This window comes from Scophthalmus maximus, chromosome 9, assembly GCF_022379125.1.
Source record: "Scophthalmus maximus strain ysfricsl-2021 chromosome 9, ASM2237912v1, whole genome shotgun sequence".
NCBI classification, from domain to species: domain Eukaryota; kingdom Metazoa; phylum Chordata; class Actinopteri; order Pleuronectiformes; family Scophthalmidae; genus Scophthalmus; species Scophthalmus maximus.
In genome coordinates, this window is record NC_061523.1 from 21476747 (window position 1) to 21494547 (window position 17801).

At 44.2% G+C, this 17801-nt stretch overlaps 2 protein-coding genes across 18 annotated transcripts in view; both read left to right on the top strand.

The window, feature by feature from the left end:
• The window catches only part of prom1a (prominin 1a), a 66263-nt gene extending 51839 nt beyond the window's left edge, over window positions 1-14424 (top strand). For 3 of the 17 annotated variants that reach the window (XM_047334544.1, XM_047334549.1, XM_047334547.1), the window contains 14 exons: window positions 858-1004; window positions 1886-1957; window positions 2587-2679; window positions 3948-3965; window positions 4563-4616; window positions 4712-4792; window positions 4874-4942; window positions 5463-5552; window positions 6063-6178; window positions 6935-6958; window positions 7433-7501; window positions 8861-8952; window positions 10820-10845; window positions 11253-14424. In XM_047334544.1, the coding sequence (XP_047190500.1) occupies window positions 858-1004; window positions 1886-1957; window positions 2587-2679; window positions 3948-3965; window positions 4563-4616; window positions 4712-4792; window positions 4874-4942; window positions 5463-5552; window positions 6063-6178; window positions 6935-6958; window positions 7433-7501; window positions 8861-8930 (903 nt within the window). In that variant the 3' untranslated portion in view covers window positions 8931-8952; window positions 10820-10845; window positions 11253-14424. The other 14 variants (XM_047334546.1, XM_047334550.1, XM_047334551.1 and 11 more) reach the window with 11 other exon arrangements.
• A 232-nt stretch (window positions 14425-14656) lies between these two features.
• On the top strand, window positions 14657-17184 carry fgfbp2a (fibroblast growth factor binding protein 2a). The gene has a single exon (XM_035650343.2). It carries the CDS (start codon window positions 15815-15817, stop codon window positions 16478-16480), a length of 666 nt encoding a protein of 221 aa, XP_035506236.1. The 5' UTR covers window positions 14657-15814; the 3' UTR covers window positions 16481-17184.
• The last annotated feature ends 617 nt before the right edge of the window (window positions 17185-17801 follow it).

The window sequence follows — 17801 nt, forward strand, 5'->3', positions numbered from 1 at the left end:
AAGTTTTTGGTCATAGTTAATTTCATCCTTCCGACAATAACTTCACGTGTGGGACATTTTCTTTTAGTTTTCCGGGAACTCCGACCCCTGTGGACATGCAGTCAGCACCATGTAGTCTGAGGGACAAACAACTTTTAATGCCAACATCTCGTTTTTTTTTTTTTGATTGCGTTCTCTTTGTGGTGCCACAGGGGGGGGGGGGAAAGATGCCGTCCCTCTGTTTCGGTGGTGGAATTGCATATTCCTATTAAATGCATCCTTTTGTGGGAATCATGTTTGTCAGGCTATGGTCAGAACGAAAGAAAAGATTGAAATAAAAACTTGAATTATTCTACACATTTCTGTATAGGGACACATTAGTCTTGGTCTTTCCCTCCTTTTGGCCATTTCGAGTGAGGCGTTCACTGATTGTTTAATGATTAGTTCATAAAGAAAAGTTGTGAGTGTTTTTTCTATTAAAGAAAAGGACCGTCTGCACAAACGCAGAGATGGAGGCTGCACTGGAAAAGAAAAAAACAGATCTTTGGTCAAACCCAAACTGCCAAACGCTGTTTTGACCTTTCGCAAAAGCCTTCCATCAAGTTAACAATGTTTCATGTGCACTTATAGTAACTCCACGTCTCCTTCTGGACACAGACATGGGCTTTTTCCAACGAGCTGGTCGGAGGCTTAACCGTATAATCCCCCAGATAGCAGCACGACCAAATACTGTTGACATTAGTTTCATCAAAAGTGCCAAACAATGAGCGTAGAACAATATTGTACGTTTACACTTTCGGCCCTAAGCAACAGTAGAAGGAACTTTAGCTTCAGTGCCTGGTGAAACCTGTCGCTGTGGCCTCTCTTTTTGTCGGCAGTTCACTAAGGATGTGGTGAGTCAGCTGGACAGCGTCAAGATCGACCTGCGGGGAATAATCCTGTTAGAGGCCGAGGGGAAGCAGAACCTCCTGGACTTCTCCGAAGCGGGGCTGGCGGAAATCAACTATGCCGACTATCTGGAAGAGGTGACACGCACGCACACACACACACACACACACACACACACACACACACGCAGTGTACATTGCCTACACAAAACAAAGCGGATGCACACTGACGCACGTGAATGAGCAAGCCCCACCGAGGCTGACGGGGCAAAACCAGACGCTCGCACCGTGTGCATGAATGGACAGAGAAACGCACAAACCCAATGGGACAAGCAGCATCACCCCCCCCCCCCCCCCCCCCCCCCCCCCCGCAGAGAGACGGGAGCGGAAAATGGGAGAAGCACGACAAAGAAGATCCCATCAGATTTTACGAAATTTGATGGGATCGTGTTCAGAGCGAATCGATACGAACGGAGGGGATTGCAGACTGTTACGAGTTCTCTATTAATACCCGTTGACTGCGAATCCGTGTGAATATTGTCAATAGACTTGTTCCATGCACGAGCTGATATCATCGTGTCACCATTGGACTTTAATGGAATGTGTTTCCAGCAGCAGCTCGGTTCAGTCAAGCGGCCTCCTCCCTGTGCCGCCAGCTGATGTACCGCGCTCTTTGCCTGATATGAGCTGCGACATGACACAGTGCAACGGGTTCTGTCGAGGCCCACTGAAGCCCGATTATCCAGCGGTGCTCCTGCCAAGGCAAAGAGTGTGTGTGTGTAGGAACAAGCCGGGACTTGGCGTTCCCCCGTCTCCTCCAACACCACCTGTCCGGTTCGCTTAGATTTATTTCCCAGAGAGAGACGGAGGGGGGGGGGGGGGGGGGGGGGGGGGAGAAAAAGAAGATTTAAGTTTAAGGACTCCATCCAAGTGTACCACCTGTCCTGACACACAACTCGCTCACACTCCGATGTCACTGTCAGTACATAATCTTTTCTCTTCATCCTTCTCCCCTGCAGGTGAACAAAGGCGTGACAGTGGTCGACCTGCTCTCATATGCCAGAGAGCTGGAGGCGCAGACGGACCTCATGGTAGGAAAAGCCCGCGGGCCAGGATGAAACGCAAACGTCCACTGCACCGCGGACACTTTGATTTGATTTCATTCTGCGTATTGATTTTCAATGTCGCCGGAGCGCCCGGTGGTCGGGTCAGGCCTTCCTCGCCGTCCGCGCACACAACGCAGACTCCCGCAGCGAGTCCGACCGCTCGGCCGTGCCCACAGAGGATTCTCAAGAAAACAGGACACACGATCATTCACTTCCAAAGGATGAGTCCAGTGTGGATCCTCCAGAGGGACGGGAAAAACCGGCGTTACGTTCATCCAGAGGCGCAGAATTTAAAGTTGACATCTCGTTGCCATGTTGTTGTCTGTATTCTATCAACCGGTACCTTCATCGGGTAAAGTCTGATAGCTCTGCTGATGATGCTATTGGATTAGAGGGATGAAATGGTGTAGCTACATTTTGTGTTTTTGTTGAGGGGCAACAGACAATGACTATTATTGGATCCAAGCTAAAAATTCGAAAATAATACCAATTCACTGGCATGGTTTTTATGCTGTACTGTATGAGCCTGTATGATTTCTTTCTCCTAATTTTCCCTTTTCCAGTGCTTTCATGTATTCATACCAAAGTTGTGTTTGTGCTTCGTCTGTCTCCAGCCCAGAGGCGCTCTGCAAACCGCCCTGAAAGGCCACAGCGGCACCCTGCGACAGATCCACAGTCAGCAGATCACGCCCATGGAGCAGGCCATGGTAACGCTGCCCCACCGTGTTATCTCCACCTACCGTCCAGATACTCGCACTTGACCGGACCCCTCGGTTTTTTTTGTGGGGGGTTAAGTGGGTTTTGTCTGGTCCTCCCTTTAGAGGGAGCGCCCTCCCTAAACGACTCTGCCGTCACGATTGTGATGAACTGACGGCGCGAGGCTAGAAAGGAGGGCCTTCGGTTTTTCTCGACCTCGACATTTTTAGGGACTCAGCACAGGGGAGGAGTAGGCCAAACCGCATCTGGCTTCCAAAGACCAGAATTCAATCACGCAGCCACTGCTTTTTGTTTCTCCCGCTCTGCTTTGTCGGTGCAAAAAAAAATGCAGTTCACACATTTGAAGTGAAAAAAGGAGAACAAGAAAGAAAGAGCTGGTAAAAAAAAACATGCACCTGGAGCAGATGTGTCCCTCAAGAGTTGGTGGAGACCAAAACAGAGCTAAAACGAGAGTGAATATTTGACCTCGGGCCGATTTCAGAACATTTTCCTGAACTTTTTTCCGGAGGGGCTGTACGTGAGAACTCTCCAGACGTTTTCTGGAACTTTCGCTGCCAGCCCCCCCCCCCCCCCCCCCCCTCGTGAAAATGTCCGGAAAAAATGTCCGAGAAATACGGCAGGAAAAACATCAGGGAAGGTGCGAGTGGGCGCTCTTATGTTCCTGCTGTTGTGAATGCGTCCGCCTCCTCCTGCGCTCATTCACAGGCGAACGGCAAACTGCAGAGTTTGTTAGGTTATGCCTATATATATTATATATATATGATGTCGCGCTATGTGCCGGGTGATTAGATTGGGATGAGAGATTGATCAAAAGTCGGCTACGGGTCGACTTGAATGTAAACTTGTGTTGGGAAGAAGGTTGTTACTTGTGCGGAAGTATCAATGTGTTTGGGTTTGGGTGAAGTCAAACCTACTGAGCTCCGAGTAACTGATGTCATCCATGTCTTATTGAAGAGAGAGGTACTGTGCTCGACGGAGAAAATACTGCATCTCGTTTGCTTTCATCGACAGCGTTGTTGTTTCTGATCCCCGGGGACACGTGTCATCGAACTCGCCACGTCTGCGGAAAAAAACACACACATAAAATATTCCGTTTCATTCATTTTTCTCCGTCGAAGCCGATGCCGTTCCTCTCGAATAACGCCACGGATCTCCTTCTGCTGGCAGATGAGACGAGTAGTGATGTTCTCCCGACGCAGCTCTTTGTGTTTTCTTTCATGGTTATTTTTTTGTTTTGTTTTTCTCTCTCAACTTCAAGAAATATGTTAGAGCGCGGGTAAGCAGAAGATGTGTCCACCCCGTGTATCACGCGTCCCCATCCGTTATCCATTATCCATTATCTGTCATATCTAGAAATTAACCAGCATATCATATTGTTATCATACTGAATATAACTCACGTTGGATGGTGTTTAATAGGATTTGTTTGCGTGCTCTGCGTAAAGTTCATATATGGTGTTAATCATGAAGGGTTTTGCACCAAAAAATATTGCCAAATATCCACATAATAATATTTTTTGTCATAAATCTGTCGTTCATTTGGTAACAATCTCGAAAATTGCGTAGAAGTTGTTGCGTACAGTGCGCACCATAGTTAGCAATTGTGTCAGTACGTGAGTACTTTCTTTCTTTGCACTGTGGATATTTAGTTTTGGAGCAAACTTCTTCAGCATGTCTGTAATTAAAAGCAGAGTGTTGTTGTTGTTGTTGTTGTTGTTGTTGTTGTTGTTGTTGTTGTTGTTGGTTGGTTGGTTTCGTTTTTCCCGTTCCCGTGTCTCGTTGTGTTTCATTGTTTTTTGCGTGTTAAAAAATGATCCATAGTCTTTGGTGTTGCCGGTGTTCATCTTTCTTTGCTCTTCATTTCCCCTCTAAAGAGTGCGTTGAACCAGAGTATGAGGTTCCTGGAGAGAACAGCCTCCGATCTGCCTGTAAGTAAAAACCAGCCTCCGGCCAAAATCTGTCATTTTCGAATCAACATTCAGGCTGAGCCTCGAATAAAAACCAGCGTTTGTCTCCTGCAAAGAACAAAGTCTTGGCGGTTCTCGAAGCCATCGAAGCTGCTCAGTATCTCATCTCCCGGAATGCCACCCATCTAATCAATCAGGTAATTAGTTACATTTTTCGTTTGAATCGTAATTTGAAAAAAATGATGCATAACTCCCATTATGTCCTGCTCTTCCCTCAGGAGTCGGGAAAATACACAGCGACCATAGTTGGCTACTTCCACCAGTACATAGAATGGGTGAAAACATCCGTAAGTGTTAATTCGTCGGAGCGTGTGTGTGTGTGTGTGTGTGTGTGTGTGTGTGTGTGTGTGTGTGTGTTTCTTGCTTTCTCTTCCATGTGCTGCTAAGTGTTGACTGATATGTTTCCCTCCAGTGGTGCGATAGTCAGGGAGTTATTGGCAATGTGTGTTGCATAAGAGTTTTGCCGGGTTTTTTTTTTTTATAGAGGAGACGAATATAACAGTTACAACCCCCATAAAGTCGAGGAATCTGCTCTGCGGCTCATTGGGGGGTTTTTTCTGCTGGAGTCGACCAAAGGAATTTATCAGCAAAGTTAAAAAAAGAAATAAACAAGCACGAGTGTGTTTTTTTACGTACGGTGTTTTTTTTTTTATTTGAATGAGAAAATTCTTCCTGTTTTCCGTGAACACATGTACAGTTGCGGTACAATGATCTGTTGCAGAATTTGACATGCAGAGTTCTGCTTTTGAATTTGTTGTGTGTTGATCTTCACTCTTTGCTTTTTGTTTTTTTTGTTGTATTCCATAGCTGGCGATGGAGGTCGCGCCGTGCAAGCCCTTCAGCAACATGGTGGACACGGCGGAAATCATAGCCTGTAGTTTCTTGGTCGACTCCATGGTAATGATATTGGCGATGTGCGGAAACATACCGCAGACAAGCCTACTGCAGATACTGCGGGCATGCAGGAGGAGAATAAAGTAGAGCAACAAGTTCCACCCGCGCACATCAGCGGACAAAATATACTTTTAACGGGAACTGGGGAAACGTCGTGGCAAAACCTCCTGAATTTGAAATGAGAAAAAGACGCCAAAGGCAGCCACACAAAGAAATAGGATGAAGATAAGACGGTAGAGGAGATGTGAAGAGGATGAAGATGAAATGATAAAATGCCAAAAGAGACCTTACATACATACATTACCGTTTAATATGTCAGGAAGTAGTGAAATACACCCAAACCGACAAAATTTGGCCCATAAAAGATAATGAAAAGCAGCGAATCCTCAACGCCAAGACGCCGCCACTGGAAACAGAGTTGTGTGGTCTTTAGCAGGAGCTCAGGACTCAGCGATGAGCAGATATGATTCATATTCCGTCAGTTTGGTCTAACGGGTCTGTGCTGGTCAACAGAACACCTTCTGGATGGGCCTGGGCTGCAGCACTCTCTTCCTGCTGCCGAGCATCGTCCTGGCAGTGCGACTGTCCAAGCACTACCGCAGGATGGACACCGAGGACGTCTACGACGAGTGAGTCGCTGCTGCCGCTGCCGTTGTTGTTGTTGTCGTTGTTGTCGTCGTTGTTGTTTATCGACTAGGTGTACAGCACGGTACATTTCGCAGGTACAACAGAAACAACATCCTCCCTTTTGCTTCGGCCTCCCGAAATACACAATTCCTGCAGTTTATAGTAAATGTCATTTGACAAATCCCCGTGTTTCTTTTAACGCCGCGCATTCGGCACAAGTTGGTTGACGTTTCTTAGTTGTTGTTCACAGTAGCTGCACTGGTCTGTTTTTTGATTCATTCGTTTTCTTCCCCCTCTTCTCTTCCTCGTAGTTCCTCTGTTTCTGGGACTTGGCATTTTACTTTGTGATAACCATTTCTACTGTTTTCCATCCTCCACATCCTTTATTCGTGCATTCATTTTTAGTTTTTCTATCCGTCAAGCACTCGGCACTTTACAAAGTTAAAAAAAAAAAAAAAGACAAACATTGCAATGCATTTTGTACGTTTCTCATTTTCTTCTTCGTGGACCTTTTTCGCTCCAACCCTCCCACGGCTCAACACACACACACACACACACACACACACACACACAGCGGTTGTCGCGTAGCGCCTCAGTCCATCAGCGGCGTCTTCCGCCGGATCACAGGGAACGTTCCAGTGCGCCTCCATTGCTGAGAAACGTCAATAACATTTTCATTTTGTTTGCTTTTGTGTGTGTGTGTGTGTGTGTGTGTGTGTGTGTGTGTGTGTGTGTGTGTGTGTGTATCTTCCTTATAGCATTGAGACAATTCCCATGAAAACGTAAGACATCTTACCCACCTCCCCCGCCCCTTTTTTCACCTCCCGTCACTGCGTGCTCTTTCTCCCTGGGTCTTGTACATAGAGCTGTTTACTCACATTCTCGGTGCTTGGTTTTATAAAGCTTGGGATTGCTCTTCTGGGCCCGGACGCTGTGTGGCTTCTCGTTTTCGTGCGCAGCACCTCTTTGAAGAAGTGCCCCTTACTTTCACGCGAAGGGCTCCTGCGATCGCTGTACCGTACAAGTCCCACCTGTTCTCTTTCTTTTGTGAGCTGTGGTGTAAATCAAAAACATTGTGGCTCATAGTTTAGAGAGAACCAAACGTGTATCTCCTCTCACATTCTTGCAGAGTTCAGCTACTCAAAACGGAAAGCACTTTTACTCTTTAAAAGTTTGATCGGCATGCCATGTCTCTCACATTACATTTTTCATCCCCCCCCCCTTTTTTTTTTGTGTATACAATATTTTGTTTTCAGTATGGAAATTGGTAATAATGGTTATCATAGTGAGCGCTCACAAGGTATCCCAAATCCTGCGATGGCAAGGTAAACCTTATATGTAATCCTGTCGACTGCATGTGATGGGGGAGTGGAGGCATGCCTGGGCGAAGGGTTTAGTTAGTGTTCTTGCCACAAGCAAAATCGGGTGGCCACACACAATGCATGGCTCTAAGGGGGTTGATTAATCAAACACACACACACACGCACACACACACTAGAGTTTGTTTTGCTCGGGTTCCGTCCATTTCTTCTGTCCATGTCGCGGCCAAACCTTCTCCTGTGTGGTGTTGTTTGGGGGGGATCCTTCCATGTTAATGCACGTTGGTGTGAAATGAACGAAAAGAAGGAAAAAGAAATGTCCTGTCTCCTCTCGTTTAGAGTCAGCCAAAGTCCCGTGAATGTGCACCTGATCATTTTGTTCAGAGAGAGGCAAGCATGTCGAGCTTTGGTGTGACGCTGAGAATGCTGCGCCTTTTTTTTTTCTGTTTCATGTTCTCCGTAATTTAACACGTCTAACTGCATGTTGGTCATTTTTTTAAGTTGCGTTTGGATGGGGGGGGGGGGTGGGGGGGGCTGGGGGTCAACCAACCTGCTGTAACAGACGCTACAGGCAGAGAGCAGAACAGCTGAGCTCAGGCACAGGCTGATCTTTCATCTTCCACGTCCACTTCCGGTTTTAAACTTATTGAACTTGTGGAATTTAATTGCAACATGAACTGCATCTGTATTTTGAATTTGCCAAACTATAAAGGACAAAAATTATAATTGAAATGCCATTTTGAAGTCTTCACCTGGATACTAAATATTTTTTAAAGATTCATTTGTAATGTTCTATTTTGTAATTTTCTCTTTTTTTCTTATTCTTTATTAATGGGTACAGTCTTTTGAAATGGAACTTACAAATCAGTCCAAATTTTTATTTTGATTTTAAAGGGGCACTAAGTAATTCCTCTATTGAACCTTTTCAGCTACATTATCAGTAGCTATTTAAAAAGTATATATTATAAAATATTAACGATTTCATATTCATGTCACAGAATAAAGTCGGTCCGGTTTTCTGACTCTGAAACAATTCAGCAGATGGAAAACAGACACACAGTTTACTTAGTAAACCACTTTTACGGATGAACAAACACCAGTAAACCCACATATACATACTGTAAATGTATATTGATATAACAGTTATGTTATGCACTTTCAGAAACATACTTATTGCCCCTCAACCTGATCATACAGTTTATTTCTCAGAGGATGTCGACCTTGTGGCCGTTCTGCTCTCTGCCCCACGTCATCCGCTCGTCCTTCTCCTCTTTGCAAAGAAACAAGTTGTGTTTTCATGAAAAGGTGCTGGTTGAATACCCTGTCTGTGCTGTTAATGTTGTGTGTGTGTTCCTGGGTCGGTAGCATCCCGACCTTTGACCCCGTTAACAGGTTCCCGCGGGCCTCGGCTCCCCCGAGGCACATCGACTGGTGACAGAGAGCCTGGCTCCTGAAAGGTACTGGAAAGGCCGGCCAATCGGAGCGCTGCTACTCTCAACAGCGCTTCTTTTAACCCGACTTCCTTCCTCGCAATCTCACACCCTTTCCTCCGCACAGCTGTCCTCTCGTTGTGTGCTGTCGCCACGCCGCCCCGCACACCGCTCCTCTGTTTGTTCTTTTCTTCCTTTGTGTTTCTCCATCTAACCCCGACTTCTCTGTCGCTTCTTTCACAGCGTATTCTAGTCTCTTTTTTTTCTTTTCTTTTTTGTTCTGCTCACAGTGACTTTGCAGGAAAACCAGCATGGTGAGAATTTGCTAATTTTGGAATCACTAACAAACCATAAATGTCCCCCGGGATATTTATGTTTGTCTCGTTGTGACTGCGCTTGTTCGACTTTTTGTGACTTTGTTTGACGCTTATTGAGAATCACATTTAGTTACCAAGGGGGCGTAAACCTGCCTAACCATTAGATTTACAGTATGTCACATAAGTGTGTATGAATCCTTGAAAAAATTCTACTTTTGCGCATATTCAATAAGTTCGGAGAGGCCACTGATTCAGTGCACTACGTTGTAATATTTCTGGTGTGACTGGAGTTCATGTGCCTCTGGCAGAGGTGCGCGCTTCACGTCTTATTTTTCACAGACGACATGTAGACATGTCACACATCGAAATAATGAAACTGTCTTCGAAATTTCTGAATTCCATTTGGCTGTTTCAACATCAGGGTCCCTGGCCTTTTTTCACGCTGCGGTCAGAGCTCGCGGCGACACCCGAACGGAGCGGGGCCGCCGTTAGCTGTACCCGTCTGTGTCGTACCCTCACAAATGTCCTCTGTGAAAAAAAAAGGGGCCCATTGTCGTGATCCACGGGTTTCTGTTCAATGACGAGAGAGCAACCAGCAAATGTAATTGTGAGTGGAGGGAAGTCATTAAATCTGCAAACACACCAACCTTTGGAATTTGACAGCAGAACCAAGTTGAGCATCACAATGTCCAATACCAAAACGTACATCAAACTGAAATTAATACTGATTCAACACTGGTCAAGCTATCAGATTTTAGCGACCTTGTAATACAGTGAGGCTGGTGGACGAGTCTCGTCTGTCCGTCACTGGCCCCAAGTGTCGGCTCTGTGGGCAAAGTGGTCCCACAGTAGCAGTGCCACTTAGTGGCGCGGCAGACAAAATATGTATTTCATCCTCTTAGTCTTCTACACTGGAGACACTAATAATACCGAACTGTTTTTAACAAAGAAGTATCAATAAAGAACCTACATTCCAGTGTACCATGCAACACTAGTATTGTCAGTAGTACAGCAATACAAACTAAATTGTGCAGTTTATGGCTTATGTATATTATTTTTTATTTGTCAATAGGAAACAATCTGACGCTTCATATTTCAAAAATGACCTGACATGGCACATTGTCGTTAAAGCAGATATGAAAATCTGTGGCAATAGAAGTTACGTGAAATGAACAATATGATCAAATATTTGCTAATTTACGACAAACTTACTTTTTTTAATACGGTCGAATTTGAGGTTACATTATTATTTGCAGTTGATGAACCGAAAGTCACATTACCTAACGTCACATTTACTCCCGCATGATATTTATCTGGAGGGAAATACATGGTTCCCAGCAGGTTTCATGGGGTTAGCGTAGAACAGTGCATCTTTTTAGAAGGAAAAAAGCTCAATGTAGTTTTTTGGAAACTCCTTGTGGATCTTCATGAAAGCATCACTGACTCTGCCAGAGCTGCATTATTCCCCTGTGTCATTCAAAAGGAAAAAGAAGAAAGAAATACACTGACCTGAATTATTTACTTAATGTTTCAAAAAAAAAATCTAATTCATCTTTCTCTAATATTTGCCTTCCCAGTGCCCTCAAAAACTGGAGCTAAAATAGTAAGTTTGCCTTTAACTTTTCCTTTGTCTAACATGTTTGGGATTTACATTGAAGCCATTTCGGTTGAGTTTCCCCCCCCCCGATAAAGTGGGAAAAATTTTGTAAAATGATTTAGTTGCAGTTTGGAGAATTATATCAGAGTATATTGGGGGATATATTGGACATTGTTGTTTTTATATACAATCTAAATATTCAATTCCCAGACTCAATATGAAGATGAATTAGTGAAGACCCGATGCGATGAATGATAGTTTAATGAAAATCACCATGTGAGAGATCATTGACAGGAAAAGAGCCAAGAAACGCAGTAGAAGCTGTATTTTCAACTCTTTTTTTTACCACTGTATGTATGTGCAATAATCTTTGAAGCAATGTTCACATACATTGTTTTTTTATTTCTTCCTAGCCATGTGTTTCACAATCCCTCGGACCAGACAAAGCTCCACGAAAGCCGCCTTCCTCACAACGGAAGAACAACACACAAAGCCATGCAGGTTATCTGCAGCGATCGAGTCGACCTGAAGTACACCTGCCGTACCTGCTCCCCGACGGCCCCTGACCTCCTCCGAGAAACTCTGCCTGCGGGACACAAAACTCTTCTCCCTCAGCGTCCATCTGAGCCAGGCTTGCTCTGCATTTATTTTTTTTATTTTTTTTTTTCAAAGGACTGCTGCGTTGTCTGCGTTTACATTTGTTCAGACACAAAAAAACCAAGCCTGAAAAACACACCGGGCAAGAGGACATGACAATAAAGTGTGATGCCTGTTCATTTTGACGTACGATGTTTGTGCTCCAGAGGGGACGGGACGGTCCCCTGAAGGCCACGTCAAGCTAGATATTTCTTTTCTCCTCCTGCACTTAAAACGGATGCATCGTGCAAATGTAAAAAAAAGGGAAAAAAAGTGGATGACTCAAACAAAGTGGTAAAGTATATAAAGAAATGGAGAAAGGAAAAAACCAGGTGGTTGCCGGGTGGATTTTTTTGGCGGATTACTGTATGGAAGGAATTTAGCATGACTTTTAAAAATGTTTACAATATTAAGAAACATGTAGAGATTGACACCTATGCTGGTTTGGAGCGCTTTGCAAATGACTGGTTGCCTTTCAGAAGATAGTCTCACCCTGGCATTTTGACAGATATATATATATATGCTCATTTAACAAAAGGGGAAATCCACCACCACTATACAGTAGATGCTCTTACACTGTTAAAAATCAACAGTCAATTTTTTTTGATCACCTTCACAGCAATGTTTTACAGCAAAATGTCAATATGTCATTTTCTTTTTAGAAATCGCTAATATATACATCGATGAGCTGAAAGTCCAAAGAGTGATTTTTTTTTTTTAGACTTCTGTAACTCAACATCCTGTCATCAAACTTTGGCCAATCATCATACTCCGATAAAACGCCCCCACATACAATTACAAATAGATACCAAATGTAAGCTACATCCCTGAATAGTGTTCTTTTTAACAGTGTTGGTACTTTGGGTGGGTTTTCCTTTTTAAATCACACGATAAACTCACATTATCACATTATGAAAGTGCGAGGCTTTTTAGATTGTTCCTTAGGTGATGGATTGATTAAAAAAAACAAAAAACGATCACGCTGATTTCACTAACATGTCATTTTTACTGAGCTCTGTCTTGCTTTCATAGTGGTGATACATTATTATGACACTATCAAGCCAAATCCTTTTTTTTTAACTTTAGGTCTCAGGTCTTTACTGGTCTGACAGTTACAGTTGCTAATTTTCTCTCTGCTTGTTAAAGCCCCACAGTAGCTACGGATACATTTGAAACCATGGAACAAATGAATGTATTCAAACGCTATTTTCTATTTTGTATCGCTTGATATGACTGTCGGCTGAGAAGTTTGCTGTAAATCTATACTCGACTTGTCGGGCAAGCCAGTTCTCTCATCCACCGCGCCTCCATGTTTACAGGTTAGCTGCTGTCCGCGTAGTAATGATGGTGAAAGACTTATTAGACAATCCATTCATGGGACTAAGGGAGCACTGCCAATCACAACGCAGAAACGAAGAAAGAAGGATTTAAGGTTTGCACGACTGATGGCGTCGATGCCCGCTGTGGAAAATAATGTCCATCTTAACATTGAACTGTAACAGTGCAACTGCAAAATAACAACTGACCTGCAATACCAATGATACTGGAATGAAAGCGTTAGATTTTAAGACAATAACTTAGCAAAGTGAGTAGGATTTTCTTTGTTTAATAAAGGGCTAACTTGCTTTTGAAATAAAACTTTGATTTCACTTAGGTGGATCAAGTTATTGATTGGCATTAAAAATTGTTGGAATTATTTAACCTCTTATGACAATAACCTTGTGTCCATGTAACTGATCCAGGCCAGTTAGCTTAGATAGCTGCTACTAAGCTAACCAACCTCTGTGCTTTAAATAACCTTCAACTTGTTCAAATTTAATTTTTAACATATATTACTTTGATATTACAAATTTATCTATCCCATGAATTCAACAGAACAGTTTTTAATATTTTTAAATGTGTTTTTTTTCCCTAGCCACACCAATACACAAGTCACCACATGCCTGGCTAGCTAGTTGTAGCTCCAGTTAGAACGTTTGTATATCAGAGGAATAATATTCATCTTATCACCACAAGTTTGGATTATATATCTGTTTGATTAAATCAGTACAACAGAAAAAAAGTTAGCCTAACTACACCATGGTTTACAAAAAAATCTGATTTTAAGTTGAATTACGTTAAAAAACCATTATAGAAATGGAATAAATACAATTAGCTTTGAATTTTTTGCTCTATATTCAATTTTAAGAAATAACTGCTGCTAGTTATTTGATCCACCAATGCTTATATCATTTTTACTTCTCATACCTTTTCCTATTTCATGTATTTTTGATTACACAAACACAATCCATGCTAGTTAGCTAGATGCTAAAGCTTTATTCACATTTTACCACCATTTTTCATCACAATTTAAAGACCTAGCTCAAAAAAGCCTATTTAGCACAGATTGTTTTGGGTACATACATTTTTGGTCATAGCTTAGCTAACTTACTGCTCACTGTTTTACATAAGCCTAAAGCAGTTGATATTACTACACGATACAGTATTTTATAATAGTTGTATTTACACAACATATCGAACTACACAACCCCTAACTCTGTGAAACTAGGAAATCTTTATCTTAGTGTTTTGTAAGTGTCAAAACAGCCTACATTGGCATGAGATTATTTTCTAATGCTTTTACTGTGATTTCCAGTTTAGTTGTTAAGATGGATATTTTTGAAGCAGCTGTGTGCTCAGTTTGACCGGACTATTTCTTGTCTGCTAGAGTCTGGATGTGACCCATGTGGCCCAAGGGGTATGATTTTACTAAGTGCTTAAACACGATCTTGTGTGTCCAAACCTTGGACGTATGCTGGCAGGACAGATTCACAGTGGTCACTGGTTTGAACTGTGGAGCTCTGCAGCCTGGGCACTGATGGAGCCACGTAAAAAGGAACCTCCTATATATGGTGATGAGAGAAAAAAATAGTGTACAAAATTGTGAATAAACGTTGGCTTTCAGTTTGACCTCCTTTTACTGTAATTCTTTTTCGCTTTCCTGTCGGCACATACTTTCTTTGGGAATGCCTAATAGATTTTGTTCCTATGAATAACAGAGAAAGTATATCTGCCATACTGAAAGTACAAGTACACAAATGACGTATAACATGAGACATCCCGTATCTTGAGACTTTAACACAACAGTGCGCATTCTTATGTGGTGCTGCCACTTCTGACCAGAGCCCACTGGATTGTGTTATTGGTCGACTATTTTAAAAGGGGTGATTACTATCCTCTCCCATAGGCGTCGCTCTGAGGTTTTTTCCCAGGCACCAGGCAGCATGTGAATGAGCGCCACCAGCAAAACCGCACGCCAACCCATTGCCGCTGCTTCTAAATGGGCTTGTACAGGAGACAGATGAGACCCAAGCTAGTCACAAACAGAAGCAGTGGTTCCGGGGATTTTTCTTCTTTTTTTTTTCTTTTTTTTTTTACAGTGTTTACTTTTACATCAGACACTGTTTCTTTCTATTTCTGAGATTGTCACAAATTGTTCTTGTTCACCGAATTCTACACAAGTTGTACATTACCATCTGTACAGTCCACCCTCATCTTGATATGGGCAGAACCATACGATAACATCCGAAACTGGGATGTATGCAAAAAAAAAGTAGCCTATGTACAAGTCACATTTGCATAAAGACGTCTACTGTCATGGAGGAAATTTAGGAGCTTTATTATTGGAACACGTATAGTCATTGTAGTTAATAGGTTCTCCCGTCTTGCACGCTCATTCTTAATTGTCCTGAATACCGGCGCCTTCTGCTCACGTTCCTTTTGCGGTCGTCCTCGATCCCGTTTATGTTTGGAGGGGAAATGATGGGTTACACTGCACAGCCGTGAGCTCCCGACTGCCTTGTAAAACAAGCATGAACTCGAGGGGCTTCAGACGCTGCCTGACTTCAGTTCTTGATCCTCAGACATGTTCTCTTTCTCAACCGAAATGTCGGCACTCGGCAGGCATTGGGTAATTACCGAGGGGTGTGTTTTGCCCGATTACACGAACCCTCTGGCGACAAACACAAGCATGCCTCAAAGTAGGAAAAAATGCTCTTGCTGGTGTGCAATTGACATAATTGACTTCACGAGCACCAGAATGTTCTCCTTTTACACAACGCCGAGGTAAACATGTGCATCACGGTCAACCTCTCGGCCCGTTTGACATGTGGCCCTCGCTTCCTCCAGAGAGACGCTGCTGTTCTCCTCCTCCTGAACTGCAAGTTTTCTCGGGGGGGAGGGGGGTTGGGGGGGATCCTGAATTCCCTCTCCGTCCGCTGCGCAAATAAATAGCAGGACGGCTCCCTCGGCTCCGGCAGTTGCACTCTCCTCCTCTTGCGCTCAGCGTCCATCCGACACCATGTGGACCCAGGCCGGCGCTCTTCCGCTGCTGCTCGCCTGCTGCCTCGGGCCGGCCGCGGCCCAGAGCGACGGCAGCCGGACGCAGAGCATCTGGGAGGATCCCGTCAAATTCAAGACCAAGGCCAATGACTTGTGCACCATGATCATCACGGGCCACGGGGAGTACACCAGGCTCAGGCTGTCGTGCCAGAGCACCAAGCGCTCCTACTGGTGCGAGTACTTGGGGAAGCCGCACACCTGCCGCGCTTACAACAAGAACCCTCGACACTACTTTGTGCAGATGATGTGGGGCCTCCGAAAGCTCCACAACGCCTGCCAGGCGCCGCGGCAGATCCAACCTGGAATGTGCAAGAGGGCAACCGACGACTCTCAGATGGTCTTTTCGTCCGCCTCCCAGTCTTGGTCTTGGCCGGAGGGTCCTTCCAGGCCGGGGCCAAGACCCGCGAGACCCGAGCCCCGGCCCGTACCCACCGGGCCCGACCCGACGAGGCAAGCACCCGCGACGTCCATTCGGGTCCCACCGAGGGCGACGACCACGCAGGGGACCACTCCGCGGCCACCGACGCCTGCCGCGGAGAGCAGTGCCAAGCGGATTGCTCGGCAGTACTGCTGGAGGTCACTTCAAGGCATCTGCTCCTACGTCATCAAGTGGTTTCGAAATTGAGCGCGAGAGGTGGTCGAGCTTTTTTAATAACGCGCGGCATTTACTATGTTTCATGACTTGTCCGAGGAATGCTGTGGTGGAATGAGGGTGCATGAATCAAGTTTGCCTCCAGCGGTCCTTTGCGAAGTTCCCCCCAAAAAATCTTTTTGTTACATCCGTAGATTTTGAAATCTGATGAGGACATCTTCTGATGACTGATAACGACGGCCCTTGGGGGGGGGGGGGACTGCGGTCGAAGAACCCGGAGCGCTTTCTTCAGGGGCGAGGGATGGTACTGCTGTGACTCTCAAACATGCATGCATCATCATCATCATCATCAGCATGATCATCATCATCCACTGAGAGTCAGCCTCCTCTGAAATGCTCGGTCAAACAATCTGTCTGCAATCACAGCTCGAGGAACACCGCTACCTGACTTGACTGTGTAAGAAGGAACAAATTGAAAGAAATAACTTGCATGCATATGAAACGGTGCAATGACTTGTGAGAACGTTTCTGCAAATGCAACCTAAACACACAATCCAAATGTTGCCACTTATTTGTCCTCATGTTTGTTTACTTGTGTATAATCTACTTAATACATTATCTTGAATATTACAGTGGTTTTGATGTTGGTCTACGACAACAAGGATTTCTGCTCTGGTATATTTGACAGATTTATAAATGTGAAAATGTTTTGATGAAATAAAACGTTATTCTCAATATCTGTGTTCACCAGTTTCCATTTATTGATCTGTCTTAAAGAGAAATCACTGCAAGAGTCCCACAACGTGAACGTGTAATCGCCTGCTGTGCTGTATTTGACCTTCAGGTGTCCCTGTTGCTTTAGCTTGAGCAACTACCAAGTCAGTGAGGGTTTATTTTTCTTCTTTTTCTCCAGGTACATCGGGTATGTTTCAAGAGTTCTTTTTTCCCCCAAGTCATTTTGTATTTGACACACTGTACTACCAGATGGTCCAGTGGATGTCTTTAAAGACCCAGATGCCTTAAATGTTACCCATAAAGCAGTTGGGACTTCTTGCAGCACACAGCACAATCTGCCACCACAGATTACTTCGGAGTGCTGATGATTCATCGCGAACGTGGTGAGCGTTCACAAGCTTCGGACCAACGGGCGCGATTCGGCCCTTTACTGTTGTTTAACAGGCAAACGGAAGAGAAATGAGTGAGTCAAAGTGCATGAAACGGTGAGGATATCTAGGGGAAATTGTTTAATTGTGCTGTTTGTTATGCAGATTATGATTCAACATGTTACCCTTTCTTTACAAGCTTAATCAAAAATTATTAAAGACCGTAAATTGAGTCTTCACATGCAAAATTT